The sequence below is a fragment of the Chlamydomonas reinhardtii genome, chromosome 12, assembly GCF_000002595.2.
Source record: "Chlamydomonas reinhardtii strain CC-503 cw92 mt+ chromosome 12, whole genome shotgun sequence".
Classification (NCBI taxonomy): Eukaryota; Viridiplantae; Chlorophyta; class Chlorophyceae; order Chlamydomonadales; family Chlamydomonadaceae; genus Chlamydomonas; species Chlamydomonas reinhardtii.
Window position 1 is genome coordinate 616,374 of NC_057015.1, and position 14,329 is coordinate 630,702.

Here is a 14,329-nt window from a genome sequence, read left to right on the forward strand (position 1 = left end):
GGGAAACTGTGCTGTTGGCGGGGGGACTCAGCAGGTCATGTGGTTACACGTGGGTGAACTGGCATCCCCAGTTCCACACAGTCTGGCACCGCAGCAACTTGTTGACCTTCGCACCTGGCCCCCAACCTGAGTCCAGAGGCCACCCCAACCATAACACATGAGCTCCAGTCCCAGTACAGGGCAGCTGCCACCATACTGGTATCCGTATTCCGCCATGCCTGCCCGTTCAGTACCCCACATGCATCTGTTCAGTCCCGCTCACCAGCTCCTCCCATCAGCACGCGCACCTCGCATTCTTACCATCTCACCTAAGCCTGCACGTCAGTAATCGCAGCCCCTCCTCCTCACCGGTCCACCTCCCTAACTCTTAATTCCACAGCCCCAGAGCCCCCGCAACCTACTCCGCATCCGCCAGCAGCGGCTCCACCGTCGTGTCCTTCACCGCCGCCTGCCAGTCCCGCACCATGCCGCGCACGTGCGCGCTGCCGATCACGCCCACCACGGCCCGCACGCCCGCCAGGGGCCCCACGCCGCCGTCGCCGAAGCCGGGCGGCGCGGCGCGCGCGGGCCCGGCCTCGGGCATGGCGTAGCGCCACACGGCCGAGCCGTCCACGTCGTCCAGCACGTACAGAGGCACCACCGGGGCCTTGCCTGTGTGTGTGTGTGTGTGTGTGTGTGTGTGTGTGTGTGTGTGTGTTAAAGAGCACAAGGAAAACATTACGCGTAGGACAGTGTATGCGATGCAGAATGACGGCCGCGGATTACCTTCAATGTGTGTGTGTGTGTGTGTTGAGTGAAAGGGAGGGTGGAGGGGAGGATGTGTTGGCCGGATGCAGCAGACGCGAACCAATGGCAGCCCGCCACCACGCACACACATCGCCTTCCTGTGCTAGCTGCCGGACATGCACCAAGCACTCACGTCCACCTTCTGGGTCTCCTACTCCTACTGTCGCAACACGCTGTCAGACAGCCCCCTGCCGCCCTGACCCTCTGCGCCCACCCACCCGTGGCCACCGCCGCCAGCGCCTTGGCCATGAAGCTGTCGCGCTCGCTGATGAGCGCGGGGAAGGCGCCGGGCCAGTCCAGCAGCGCGTCCTCGCCGTACAGCTTGAGGGGCCTGTGGAGATGAGGGGGAGCGAGGGGGAGGGGTGAGAGGGGTGGGTGGCGGGGAGTAGTTGGTGAGGTGAGGCGGGGGCGGAGAGCACCAAGGCATTACCAACAGTCAGCTGTGACCTCCTTTACCTTCGCCTCCACGTCCGGTGGCCTGACGCCCGCAGCATCGTACAGACTTGCTCCCCAACTCCCCGCGCCCTCCTGCCCTCACGGCCTCCCGCAGGCGCCGACCCCTACGTCTCGCCATGTCCCAGCACCCCACCCCACACCGCACACCCCACACCCCCAGCCCTGGCCGCCCCACCCCGCAGCACCCACTTGGACAGGTCTCCCCCGCTGATGGGCTCATTGATGGCCACCGCGTCCTCGATCTGGTCCGCACTCATGTCTGCAGCAGGTGCGTGTGCGTGCGTGCGGGTCAGACGCATGATCGTGTCAGCTGCGTGGCTCGAGTGCGTGTGCGTGCGGGCCAGGCGCATGATCGTGTCAGCTGCGTGGCTCGAGTGCGTGTGCGTGCGGGCCAGGCGCATGATCGTGTCAGCTGCGTGGCTGGAGTGCGTGTGCGTGCGGGCCAGGCGCATGATCGTGTCAGCTGCGTGGCTGGAGTGCGTGACGCGAGCGTGGTGTGGTGCTTGGTGCTCATGCCGCCCCGGACCGGCCGCGGCATCGGGCGAGCAACCACCAGAGAATTCGCACAAGCAAGCAAAGAGACTATCACATGCAATACATGTATACGCAGCTACATAGCTGCAGCACGCACCCGCGAACCGCGACACCTCCAGGAAGGGCCCCACAACTGGCGCCGCCACCGCCACCGCCGCCGCCACCGCCGCCGCCACGGCGCCCGCCTCCGCCTGGTCGGGCAGGGAGGCGAATGCGCCGCCCAGCTCCGCAACCAGCCCGCCAATGAGCAGCGCCAGAGAAGCGGCCAGCCGCACGCCTGCCGGCGTGTTTGTTTGGTAGCGTGTTTGTTTGTGTATGCGGGGGAGGTAAGTAGTGAGGCATTGCGTGTCACACCTACGTAGGCGTTCCGTTGAGTGCATTGCTGCGCGGAAACGCCTGTGGCCCAGATGAAAGATTACCTGGAACGCCCTGCCTTCCTCCCTTTCCCCCGCCACGCCCACCAACCGCCACACCCACCAACCACCACGCCCTTCGTAGCTCAGCACCACACTGCCCCCCTCTTACGGCCCCGCCCGTCGCCACCTTTCCACGCCGCGGCACCCACCCGAGTCCTTGGCCAGGCCCGCGCCCATGCGGTGCTCCGTCACGTCCGCCGGCCGGTCCGCCAGCAGCACCGCACTGCTGCCCACCTGGGTGCGAGCGCGTGTGTGCGAGCGCGAGTATGAGCGCATGTGGTGTGCGGGTAATGCATGGGTGATTTCTGTGCGTTAGGATGGGGCTACGAAAGGGTTCGGGGCGCGTGTGTGTATGTCGCAGGTGACTGGGAGTCAGGCCAAGGCGACAGACAGGTGGGTACACGGTGTACCAGGGCACAGAAACCTAGGCAAGGCGGCGCGTGGCGTGTGGCTCCACCCTCTTCTGCCCACACACCCACACACCCACACATGACCACCGACCCACATCCTACCTCCCTCGCTGCTGCCCGCTCCCCGCTCCAGGCACCTTCCCCTCGCCGCCCCCCTCCCCCGCCCCCGCGCCGCCGCACCTGTGTCGCCGCCTCCATGGCTGCCCGCCACGCCGCCCCCGGCTCCAGCTCCAGGGTGCGCCCGGCCTTGGACTGGATGCGCGCGTAGGTGGAGCTCATGAAGCGGGCCAGGGAGTCCTGAGTCAGGAATGAGGGGTGGGGGGGAGAGGGGTGAGGGGTGAGGGGTTAGGGGTTAGGGAGTGAGGGGCTGGGGTGGGAGGGAAGAGTGTCAGGCGAGGAGGAAGCGAAGGCGTGAAGGCGCCTGGACATTGATGAGTCCGCACACAATGCACTCTGGCCGAATCTACGCCTGCACACAACACAACACACTGCACAGCACAACACAACACAACACAACACAACACAACACAACACAACACAACACAACACACAACACAACACAATACAACGCCACACAACAACAACACAACACGGCACAACCACAGCGCCATTCCTTCAGCAGTACGCTACACTACCTGCACGGGCCGCACGGGCGGGTAGTCGGCCTTGGCAGCCTCCAGCTCCTCCGCAGTCCACGGCCGCAGCGGGGCCCTGTGCGCGAGCGAGAGAGGTGGCGCGGCGGCAGCAGTGGGTGGGGACGGGAGGCGTAGCACCTGGAGACTCCTCCTGAGGCGCCGGGGCACTGGGCTGAACGCGCACAAACCCAAAACCTCCCATCCCGTGACATGTGATGTGTCTACATGTGTGGTCTCACTCACTTGACACGCGCGTGCGCCACGCTGCCGACGCGGCCGCTGGCGCTGGCGCTCTCCGCCTCGCCGTCGGTGCTGGCCGCCGCCGCCGCCGTCGCGCCCATGCGCGCCGCCCGCATCGCCTCCAAAGTCTCGCTTGGGATGAACATCTTCTTGCTCACCTGTTGGAGTGAGAGAGATACAGTTGCATTCAGTGGATAATGCAACACGATATATGACATGACACGAGGAGAGACACACGCACATACACACATCTAGTAAATGGATGAGCACAGGGCATACACGCTCACCTCGAACATCTTGCGCTGCGGGCGGAAGGGCTCAATGCCAAAGCCCTCGCCGTTCACAGCCGTGGGCTCCAGACCTGTGAAAGGGGCCAGGGTCAGGGGCCAGGGTCAGGGGTCGGGGAGTGGGGGCGGGGGCGCGGTTCGTGGGTTCGCGCGGTTGCACACGCAGCGCACGATCAGTACGGCGGTTCCAGTACCCCATCCCTCCTCACGGCCCCGCTTGACACGACACTAGAAGAAGCTACCGCACCGTGGACAACACCCTCGACATTGGGATACACTACTCCCCCTCATTCCAGCCCCATACACCGCCCCCATGCAGCTCAGGCTTCCCCCAACGCCTCCCAGCCTGTTCCCCACTGCCGCCGCATCCCGCCCTCCCCCTCTGCCGCCGCACCCGAGGCGTAGGCGGGGTCTGTGGGCTTGGTGGCCTTGACGATCATCTCCACACGGCCCGAATCCACACCCGTGAACGACACCGTCACCTGCGGCCGCGGAGGTGGTGGAGATGCCGCGGTATGGAAGGTGTGCCGCGGAGGTGGGGGGTTCCAGGCGTGACTAGTCAGAAGGAGCCACGTAGGGCGCGCAGGCACGTGGGCGTCCCCGGTCCCCGGTTGCCATTGCAGCATGTTGGCTGGCGGGCTAGGGCTAGGACCAGGCACGGTGCCGAGCTACCTCGAGCTCTGTGTAGCTGTCCCATACGCCCGCTACCCCCATCATCCTAATCCACGCTCCTTCCTCGCCATGCCACCCGCCCGCCCCTTCACACCAGCATGTCTACCCACAGCCACACCCACATCATCCCACCTGCACCCGTGCCTGCACCCAACACCCACACCAACGCCCACACCCACCACCACCACCACCACCTCCCACCACCTCTCCCCCTGCCGCCGCCCCCCTGCCGCCCACCTCGTGTCCCGCCAGCAGCTCCTTGACGCGCTGCCGGGTGCGCAGCAGCGCCACCAGGCCGCTGGCACCCGCCTTGCACTCGTCCGTGGCCTGTGTGGGGTAGGGCGGTGTGGGGAGGTGAGGCGAGGCAAGGTGTGGGGTGTGTGTGTGTGTGTGGAGGCGGTGGGGTTGTTTCCGCCCTTTCCAGTGTGGTACGAGGGATGCAGGACAAGACATGTCAGTCAAACAATGCGGTAATGTGCGGATGTGCGCGTCTGTGTGTTTGGGTGCGTGGTTGCGTGCGCTTGTGGCGGCGCGTGTGCGCGCGTGTGCGGGCACAAATGCATGAGTGCCGCTATCGAAGCCTGCCGTTCATGCCGATACCGCGCAGTGCCCGCGTGTGTGCCTGCCGGCCGAACAGCTCCCCTACACCCCACGACTATACTCGGAGACTGCGGCCCGAGACGACCGCATACAGCACACGGCACATCAGCGAAACCACACAAACACACACACACACACACACACACACACACACACACACGCACACGCACCTTGAGGCAGATGGCGTCCAGAGCCCGCTGGTCCACATTGGCACTCTGGGGTGCGGGGCGGGGGGCGGGGGGCGGGCGGCACAGCGTGAGGGGCACACAGGCAGGAGCGAAGCGAGGGGCTAAGACGAGGGCGAGCCACACCTGCATCGCACAACGCAGCTGTGCAAACAAACCTCCACCTGGCCCCGCACACCGTGGCCCCACAGCCCTCCACCTGGCCCCGCACTTCCGCGTGCTCTCGCCTCTCGGGCACAGCGACCGCGCGGCCCCACCTTGAGGCTGCTGTCCACGCGCGCGCTGAGGCCGGTGAGTGCGGGCAGGCTGCGCGGCGTCACGCGGAAGCGAATGGCGCCCAGCGGCGGCACCAGTGACAGGTCGGGACCGGCGGCGGCCGCCGCTGCGGTCGCGGCCGCGTCGGCGGCGGGCGGCTTGACCAGGAAGGCGGGCGCCTCCTCGCGTCCGGCATTGGAGGCGCCGGGACGGCAGCTGGCAAACAGGCCTGCGTGCGGGGTGCCGGGGTGCCGTTAGGGTGGCGGCGTTGGGTCCGGTCACGTCAGCCCACATCGCTGTTTGGTGTTTGTTTTTCGGAGCCCTGTCCGCCGGTCGCTTTGCGATTCCCCGCTTTCCCCTGCACTATATCCCAGAGGCATTTCCTACGCACAAAACCCCAACCCCCTTCCCATCCCGCGCCACCACCCCTCCTGCCGCCGCACCGGTGCTGAGCAATCGGATGACGTCGCCCTCGATGTCCTGCTGGTTCACGGGCCGCCCCGGCCGGCACGTCAGCAGCGCCTGCAGCTGCTCCGAGCTGGGCCAGCAGCCCTTGCTGGCCTCGTCCTCAGGCAGGCCCTCGATCTGGATCTGAGAGGGTCGTAAGCGGGGTGGCAGGACCGAAACACGAGCCAAGCCAGGTTCAGGATCCAGGTCGTGCTTGTGCGGCTTTGCTGCGCCTGACAACCGACGGCAACGATCGCCACCGGGCGAGACCCCTGCCCACACGCATCCTGCCCTTCCTCCATGTCACCAGCAACAACACGTGCTGCTGCACACACGGCCATTACCAACACTCGCCCTTCGCGCCCACCCTCTCCTGCCCCTGCACCGCCCTCCCTGCCCCTCCCTCCCTCTGCCGTAGTCTTCCTCACCTTGCGGCTGTGCCACACCTTGGGCGCCGTGGCGGCGTCCTCCGGGTCCACCAGCAGCCCCGACCGCTCCTTGCACAGCTCCACAGCCACCACCTCGGGCCGCACCAGGTGGATCAGCTCGTGCACCTGTGGAGGGTGGGTGTTCGGGTGTTGGCGTGGCGCGGCAGGGTTGAAGGGGTTGGAGGCGTGTGTTCAGGGCGAGAGCACCACCCTTTCAGCGCATCGAACCCCCTTAGGATTGATGGGTTGGAGTCGATATTCCTATTGGCGCCCTAGCCCGGCTCCGACAGGCCCCTTCACGGCGTAGCCGCGTACCTGCTCCACGCTGCGCTTGGAGACGTGCGACATGGCCAGCAGGTACACGCTGGTCTTGCCGCCCGGAGCAGTTGGGTTCGGCGCCTCCAACACCGCAACGGCATTACGAAGCGACGGGGGGAGCGTGACGGGCGTCGCGGGGTCGGAAGCCTGCGCGCAAGGGTGGAGCGATGTTTACTTGTCGAGACCTTTTCACCAGAGATGAACTTAGATCTACCGCACCTTTGGCGCAGCGCTCAGTGTTGCTGATGCAGAGCACATCATAGAACTCCCGCGGGCGCGAGGTGCAGCGCCCGAGCGGAATGCGCCACGACAGCGTCCATTCTCTGCACTCCGCACTCCTTGTTTGGATCCGTGAAGCATTTCGAGTACCCAATATTAGCAAGCGATAGATTCAAGATTGGATTTATGCCAAGAGTGCAAGTAGACGTTTCTGGACTCTTGCTCAACTCGCCCGCGGTCCTGTTACCTCTCTATACATGAATGTGTTATTCTATTGTTTTCCTACGACGGCCGAGCTGGATTGTTGACCAGCTTGCCATTGGCTTGGCTGCATCCGCCCTGTCCCCCGTCAGCCGCTGCCCCTGCCAGCTCCCGCTTCCCTGCGTTTGCCACGGCCGTTGGTATGCTGCAACGGAACAGGAGACCAAACGCAACCGTCATGCTACGACGATATCGGATGGCGCCTTCTCCCCACGCACTCAGCACCGAGCGACAGCAGCCTCCGACCGTGTCCCCATTGGAACCGCACTCAGCATTACCGCTGAAACACAATTCACCAGACCCTGTCCCGACGTCGCATGCATGGCACATCGACGCAGCGTGACCAAGCCATTTACATGCAGACTAGTTCTCATTGACCAGGCCCACTACCGGGCCTACCATGTTCATCACGCCTAACTTCATCTGCACCGATTAGCGCCAAACCGCTGCACCTCATTTCATACCCAAGCATGTGCTTCCACAAAGAAGCCTATAGTATACACTGTCTGCCACCTGTAATAGGTTGCTAAGCTAATGCAATAAGCCTTCTCCACAACAGGAGAGTACACGGCGCCACTGTGCCGCACGCCACAACGCCAAGCTAGTTCCCCCCAGTTATTTCCAAGCCCGCCGTGCACACCCCTAAGCGCCTCCCCGCCTGCCGCTTCCAGCATACAGCTCCTGTGGCCCTGGGACGCTTAAGCTGAGACAGCCGTGCGTAACGAGCAACAGCCGTGCCCCCACTGGTTCCGGCCGAGAGAGCGCCTCCCCAGCGCTGACATCCCTCCAACCGCCGCTTTTCTGCTGCTGCTGCGCCTGCGCGCAGCGGTTCCAAGCTCCTGCGCCAGCTGCTTACTTCTTGTACCAGATCTGCACGGTGGGTACGGGGTTCATGCAGGCCGAGGGAGTGCGGTGGATGTAGGAGGCAGTGGCTTGGGAGCTGCGCAACCTCCCGGGAGGACACGCTGCATGGACAGTCGCTGCATGCGTCCAAACCAAGCGCATCACCATAAAGCCCAATCAGTCCCGCGGACGCGGCATGCCCCGGGCAGCAGCAAGGACGCACCGAGCTCGCCTCCCTGCCCCCCAAACCCCTTGGCACGTGGGCCGTTCAGTAGGGCCGTTCAGTTGGCTGGTGCCGGCCCTAGAACCGCCGCATCCGTTTGTGCAAGCACACACCGCTGGTTGCCTATATTCCATCCATCCACCTCCGCAAATCACTCTGCGCACGCCTACGCTCCGTCTCCCCCTCGCCACGTCCCCCCTCCACGCCCATCCCCTGCCCTGCTCACCTGCGTGGTCTTTGACCGGTAGATCTTCTTCTGCAGCTGCAGGAGGCCGTACAGCAGGCCCTCCGCGGTGGGCGGGCAGCCGGGCACATACACGTCCACGGGCACGACACGGTCGCAGCCGCGCACAACCGCGTAGGAGTAGTGATAGTAGCCGCCACCGTTCGCGCAGCTGCCCATGGACACCACCCACTTGGGCTCAGGCATCTGGTCATACACCTTGCGCAGCGCGGGCGCCATCTTGTTTGTGAGTGTGCCCGCAACAATCATGGCATCGGACTGGCGTGGCGAGGGACGGAAGATAATGCCGTAGCGATCAAGGTCATAGCGTGAAGCGCCAGCATGCATCATCTCCACCGCGCAGCAGGCCAGGCCGAAGGTCATGGGCCAGATGGAGCCCGCACGCGCCCAGTTCACAACGTTGTCCACCTTGCTGACCACAAACTCCAGGCCCTTAGCAGCTGCTGCGGGCTTCGACATGATTGCGACCTGCAGTGAACGGAGACCGCTGTTTGGCTCCTCTGCGACCACGTCGCGAGTGAAAGCACTGTCTCTGCACCGCAAACGCCACTTGCCTGCTAGCAGCTCCTAATGAAAGGTATCGTAAAGTAAGCCGGGGCCAAAGGCTCAAAGCGTAGCGCAAAAAACGAAATTAGCCGGGACGACGTCGAGTTCCACGGCCAAAAAAAGCGAATATATCCCTTCCAATCGGCTGTCTGTGCCTTCTGCAGGGCATCTGATAGTTGCCGGGACGTGGGATGGGCAGTGGCATGCGGGCATAGTGCGGTCCCCCCCACGTTGGCTGCCCGCCGCCCCGTGCCGCGCTGTGACTCACCAGCGCTGGCCTGCTACGCCCCCCACACACCAACCTCTGCACGTAGCCACAACGTTACAGGCTGCACCTCCACGGTCTCAAGCCTTGTCCCTGGCCTCCCCTCATTGACGGACTCATCCCAACGGCATGGAATCCCCCACCAGCCTTAACCTTGTCCCATAGCACACGCAGTGCCTACACCGCAACCCATAGCGCGACCGCCCCAACGGGAGCCACGGCGTGTACCGACTACGGACGAACTGAACAGCTCCCTAAAGACCGCGCAACAGCTCCCTAAAGCCCGCGCAACCGTCACTGCACCGATGTTGGGCGCCGCACCAGCGGTCCCTGCATGGGTCCTCCTCACCTGCAGTTCATCTCCTGCGGCGGCCCAGTCTCTGTGCAGGGCCCGCCTCCGCCTGCTGCTCGATTGCCACTGCAAACAACATCGGCAACGGTCCTCTACCGCTCAGCTATATTGTGTATCACCAATGCATCCGCGCTGCGGAAACATGACCGGCCAGCGCGCTGCGAGTCCACTGCCCACGCACCACGACCCCGGAACATGTGAAGCAAAACTGGGGCTAGGTTCACTGACAACAACGAAAGTGCAAAACGGCGAGCACATACGACCTTCGACGAAACTGCCAGTACCAGTCTGGGCAGCCCTGATGCTGCTCTGTTTAAAACTCCCGACACATCCACAACTCGACCCTAGTACCATGCCCTACAGCTGCACCGCCAACACTGAACCGCCACAAACTGGCGCCTAGCGCCGAGACACCAGCCGGCCTCCTGACGCACCCCGCTGTGCCGCCGCCGCCGACGACGAGGATGACACAGACGCAGCCTGTTGCAACCTAGAGCCAGTGCTGCTGCTCCTGCCAGCATTGACCTCCCCGGCTCCCTCCGCCTCCTCTGCCACGCCTGACGCAGCTGGCCCCGCCGGCCCCGCTGCCGCGGCGATGCGCAGCGGCACGTGGAATGTGTAGAAGTCGGATGCTGCGGTGATGGGCGGCGGCGTCTTGCGGGGACCCCACGCCTCGGCGGCCTCGCGTATAAGCGCCCGGATCTCGTACGACTGCTGCTCCAGCTCCAGGCGGCCCGTGGCGCGAGACTCGCGGTCCTGAGGGTGTTGAGGAGAGGGAGGCACGCCGGCATATTACAGGCTTGAGCCAACTAGCTACAGCAGGCAGATACCGGTACAATGCGTCCACACGTAAACTTGAATCTCGACTGTCCTTCGGCCCAACCCTCGCCTTGGCCCCTCGTCGCCCAATCACCGCCTAACCACAACCAGGGCTTGCCCCCGCCCGTGCTCCCGCCAGCGCTCCCCCTCCCCCGCCCCACAAGCCTCACCCGCATCACCGGCGCCTCACGGTACCGCGCCGAGAAGTGCGTGAGCACCAGCGCGCGCGCGCCCACCGCCGCCGCGAAGGCGCCGGCCATGGCGCCCGTGCTGTGCTGCGCGATGCGCGCCTTCTGCTCCATGCCCGCCGCGAAGGTGGCCTCGTGCGCCATCACGTCGCAGCCGGCGGCTAGCGGCGCAATGGCACGGCTTGACACCGTGTCACCCATCACCACCACCTGGGAGGGAGGCAGGAGGGTGGAAAAGGGAGGATGGAATAAGGGGGTTTGTCAGGATGAGGAACACAAAGGGGAAGCGCAGGCGTTGGGCACCGCGTGAGGGCGGTATCAGGACTGGAGGAGGCAGATGACAGCATGCAACTCATGCCGCAGCGTCGTCGGGGCTGGTTCCAACAGGCAAGGGCGCAGCAAAAGCCCCAGCGACCCGCACCTTGCGCCGCCGGGCTCCCGGCACGGCCGCAGCCTGCGGCGGCATCACCGACTCCGCAAACACGTAGCCCCAGCACGGCACGCGGTGCTGCAGCTGCGCCGCCCGCACCGTCACGCCGGCGCAGTTGGGCATCTCCCAGTACAACCCCTCAGCCGCCACGAACGGCGGCGGCCGCCGCACCCAGCCGCTGCCGCCGCCGCCATTTCCGTACGGCGCGCCGCCCTCGTCATCGCTGTCAATGCTGCCGTACATTTCGTACAGCTCCGTGTCCGACTCGGAGTCAGCGTACGGCGAGGCGGCGGCGCCGGCGCCGGCGCGGCGGGCGGCGTCCAGCTGCTGCGCGCGGGCCCGGGAGTTGAAGCCACGCGGCGGCCACCAGATCTCCTGAAGGCCGGCCACCCGCGGGCCCACCGCCGCCGCCGCTGCCTGCGAACAGTAGCCACAGCCAGCCACACCGCGCGTGTTAGACGCTTTCAAAAACCGCATGCCGCCACCGCCGCCACGTGCGACACCGTACGCACATGTGTGCGCTGCTCCCACACCGCCTAATGAACGCAACCCTTCATTACATCCCCGCGCAACACATAAACACACCTGCAGCTGCGGCGAGTCGTCCATGTGCAGCGCCGCCAGCCGCTGCACCATAATGCCGCCGGCGCCGGCGCCGGCGCCGGCCCGCTCCGCCACCTCCTCCTGCTCCGCCTCCTCCGCCTTCCTCCTCCCCGCAGCCACCGCCGCGCCCGCGCTGCCCGCCCGCGCGCCCGACGTGTAGCGCGCCGCCGCCGCCGCGCCGGTGGCCGCCTCCAGCGGCTGTGGGCCGTGGGCGTTGGCGGGGCTGCACACCAGCTCGGTGATGAGCAGCGGCAGCTTGAGGGAGGCCGCCGCGCCAGTCACGACCATGGAGGCGCGCAGCAGCTCCTACACGGGCGCCGGGGGTGCGGCAAAATCGCGACGAGGGACGGAAACGCGGTGAGAAGGGCGACATTGAAGGACGGGTGTGCAGAAATTGCATGCAAAAGGAGTGCAGGGCACGCAGGCGTTTCCGTGCGTGGTAGGCAACGGGCTGGGGTCAGTGCAGGCAATGACGCGGGGACCCTGTCGGACTCACCGCCAGCCCGGGCGGCCCGTACACGTGGTGTCGGCGGCGTGCAGGGTCGGCCTGCCGCGCCACCTTGGCTCCATCCAGCAGCGCCAGCGCCGCCCCCAGGCCGAAACAGTGGTCGCCGTGCATGTGCGTGATGAAGATGCTGCGTAGGAGCGCGACACGAGAGAGGGTTCGCGGGGTCAGGCGCTTGGGGTGCGGGGAAGGGGTGGACTGCACTTGTGTTTTGATAGGATCTCTAAAAACCTGGTCGCACCGACCGCCCATCTTTCCAACCATCCCGGACGCCTGCCGATCCCCAAACCCTCGTCTTACCCTGTTATCCTCACACATCGAGCCGCCCTTGTCCCGCCCCATCTCCTGCGCCCCCCCCCCTCTGGACGTCGGCACTTCACGTCATATTTGATACACACCATCCCATGGATGGCTACCCCCCCCCCCCCCCCCCCCCCCAGCACTCCGCATACTCCAGCACCGCTCCCCCGACAACCCACCCGTCCACGTCCGCCAGCTCCAGCCCGCCGCCCGCCGCCGCCGCCGCCAGCTGCCGGTGGCTGCCCTCGCCGCAGTCCACCACCTGCACCGTGCCAGGCAGCCGCACCAGTGTGCAGCTCACGTTGCGCTCCAGCGTGGGCGTGCCGCTGTTGGTGCCCAGCCACGTCAGCGCCAGGCCTGTGTGCGTGTGGCCAGTATGCACGGCGAGGGTAAAAAAAGGCAATCCCAACGCAGGTTTACACAAACGAGTATGATAATTCACATTTCTCTTCCTCAAAAGCTGCAGCAATGAACAAACTTGCCTGTACGCAGCGCGTTGGGGGTCTGCTCGCGCCCCGGCTGCCCCGACTGCGCCGGCGGCGGCGCCGATGAGGCGCCCGGCTGCAGCGCCGCACCTCCGGCCGCGCCCCGAGCAGGGGCTGGCGAGCGCAGGACGCCCCGGGAGCCAGCACGCTCCGAGCCCCAAGCCTTGACCAGTCCGCCCCTCGCTTCCTCCCGACTGCTGCTGGCGCCGTGGGCAGTGGTTGCGGAGCCGCGGGGGTGTGCGGGTGCGGGCGCCTCGCCACCCTGGCCGGCGCCGCCGGCACCGCCTCTGCTGCGAAGCAGGCCGCGCCCTAGTCCCGCTCCTGATGCACTGCGTGCGCCCGCCTCGACTGCCGCCGTCCCGCGCTGCCCCTGCGGCCAGGCCGCTGGCGCATAGGTGGCAGACATGGCCACAGCTGGTTGCGAGGAGGGCTGCTGGGGGTGCGGGGCGGGCCGGGCGCCCTGCCGTGAATCAGAGTTGCTGCGTGACAGCAGCCGTTGTCTGAGTGCGTCCAGCTGCGGAAATCGTCCGGGGGTTTCACCGCGGTGACACGTCAGCAATGAGGAAGTAGGGATGGTCGGCTGGGGAGGGGGGCATACAGGCGGACTGCGGCCGTCAACTTACCACCACGTTTGTGCCGTCGGCGGGGGCGCTAGAAGCATTGGAGATAATGCGTTGCCGCATGGTGGACTTAGGCGCCGCGAGACCGGCGGTTGCGTGGGGTGTGCTCGCAGCCGGGCACCTTGCCAGCGCGGGGTGCTGCTGGGAAGTGGAGACGACGCGAGCAGGCGCGCGCGCGTCCGCTGCGGCGAGCCCTCTAGGCCCGCAACGCATAACCATGTCCGAAGCTGTCAGCATAGCGTGCGAGTTGACTTAGGAACCCGCCGGCGCTGCGCGAGCTAGTGAGCTGACCTCAGCGCCACAACCCCAACTCGGGCGGCTGCACACGTCGTTAGAGCTCCCTTTAAATGCAAAAAGTTATCTGGGTCTATCAACTAAGCAAAACAACATCTGCACGAGTGCAGGGCGCGCGGGCTAGTGAGAAACTTAACTTGCAGCGCCAGTTCCCTGGAAGCTTGTGTGAATGATTTATACCTTTCCTTCCTCTCCACCCATACTGTCTCGTGTAAGTGAAGTGTAAAGCCAAGTCCACCCCACATTTCTGCAATCAATTTGCGTGGCGTGTCGCCCGCATGCCGCTGCAAACGTTGCAAGGGGTTCCCCACGAAAACTGGTAATGATGGTAGCGATGTATTAACCTCAATCCAAGGACAAAGGCTTTCGGTGGGCAGCTTTCAACCCAGGGACCTCTGGTAGCAGTGCCTAGCGCATCTAGAACGTTGGCATTGGACAAACCAGCACATGCATGCATCTTGAT

General features: G+C 65.3%; 3 protein-coding genes across 4 annotated transcripts; all 3 read right to left on the minus strand.

Annotated features, from left to right (window-relative positions):
* Nucleotides 1-31: 31 nt before the first annotated feature.
* Nucleotides 32-7,133, minus strand: CHLRE_12g492350v5 (uncharacterized protein). The gene is made up of 17 exons (XM_043067934.1): nucleotides 6,889-7,133; nucleotides 6,667-6,816; nucleotides 6,352-6,477; nucleotides 5,920-6,067; nucleotides 5,479-5,705; nucleotides 5,207-5,251; nucleotides 4,674-4,763; nucleotides 4,159-4,246; nucleotides 3,765-3,838; nucleotides 3,481-3,635; nucleotides 3,238-3,313; nucleotides 2,783-2,899; nucleotides 2,342-2,426; nucleotides 1,874-2,053; nucleotides 1,432-1,501; nucleotides 1,005-1,117; nucleotides 32-651 (listed from the first exon to the last, which is right to left on the minus strand). Exons 1-17 carry the CDS (start codon nucleotides 6,925-6,927, stop codon nucleotides 398-400), a joined length of 2,037 nt encoding a protein of 678 aa, XP_042917971.1. The 5' UTR covers nucleotides 6,928-7,133; the 3' UTR covers nucleotides 32-397.
* A 356-nt stretch (nucleotides 7,134-7,489) lies between these two features.
* Nucleotides 7,490-9,183, minus strand: CHLRE_12g492300v5 (uncharacterized protein). Its single transcript, XM_001700533.2, has 3 exons — nucleotides 9,014-9,183; nucleotides 8,442-8,927; nucleotides 7,490-8,019 (listed from the first exon to the last, which is right to left on the minus strand). The coding sequence occupies exons 2-3, from the start codon at nucleotides 8,916-8,918 to the stop codon at nucleotides 8,002-8,004; spliced, it is 495 nt and encodes a 164-aa protein (XP_001700585.1). The 5' UTR covers nucleotides 8,919-8,927; nucleotides 9,014-9,183; the 3' UTR covers nucleotides 7,490-8,001.
* A 132-nt stretch (nucleotides 9,184-9,315) lies between these two features.
* On the minus strand, nucleotides 9,316-14,253 carry CHLRE_12g492250v5 (uncharacterized protein). 2 transcript variants are annotated; one of them, XM_043067933.1, is made up of 8 exons: nucleotides 13,576-14,253; nucleotides 12,950-13,466; nucleotides 12,647-12,824; nucleotides 12,159-12,297; nucleotides 11,645-11,968; nucleotides 11,051-11,476; nucleotides 10,612-10,839; nucleotides 9,316-10,378 (listed from the first exon to the last, which is right to left on the minus strand). In XM_043067933.1, the coding sequence occupies exons 2-8, from the start codon at nucleotides 13,356-13,358 to the stop codon at nucleotides 10,022-10,024; spliced, it is 2,061 nt and encodes a 686-aa protein (XP_042917972.1). In that variant the 5' UTR covers nucleotides 13,359-13,466; nucleotides 13,576-14,253; the 3' UTR covers nucleotides 9,316-10,021. The 2 variants fall into 2 exon arrangements, with proteins under 2 accessions (XP_042917972.1, XP_001700586.2); XM_001700534.2 differs by having other exon boundaries at nucleotides 13,576-14,052.
* Nucleotides 14,254-14,329: the final 76 nt, after the last annotated feature.

Excerpts from the sequence above, each read along its gene's own strand:
- CHLRE_12g492250v5 (XM_043067933.1), bottom strand. The coding sequence starts at position 13,358 with ATGTCTGCCACCTATGCGCCAGCGGCCTGGCCGCAGGGGCAGCGCGGG. Across the intron at positions 12,298-12,646 it reads GAGCTGGCGGACGTGGACGG|CATCTTCATCACGCACATGC; the intron begins GTGGGTTGTCGG and ends GCTCCTACGCAG. Across the intron at positions 10,840-11,050 it reads CGGGAGCCCGGCGGCGCAAG|GTGGTGGTGATGGGTGACAC; the intron begins GTGCGGGTCGCT and ends CCTCCCTCCCAG.
- CHLRE_12g492300v5 (XM_001700533.2), bottom strand. The coding sequence starts at position 8,918 with ATGTCGAAGCCCGCAGCAGCTGCTAAGGGCCTGGAGTTTGTGGTCAGC.
- CHLRE_12g492350v5 (XM_043067934.1), bottom strand. The coding sequence starts at position 6,927 with ATGTGCTCTGCATCAGCAACACTGAGCGCTGCGCCAAAG. Across the intron at positions 3,314-3,480 it reads GTGGCGCACGCGCGTGTCAA|GGCCCCGCTGCGGCCGTGGA; the intron begins GTGAGTGAGACC and ends GCTCGCGCACAG. Across the intron at positions 2,427-2,782 it reads CCATGGAGGCGGCGACACAG|GTGGGCAGCAGTGCGGTGCT; the intron begins GTGCGGCGGCGC and ends GCTCGCACCCAG.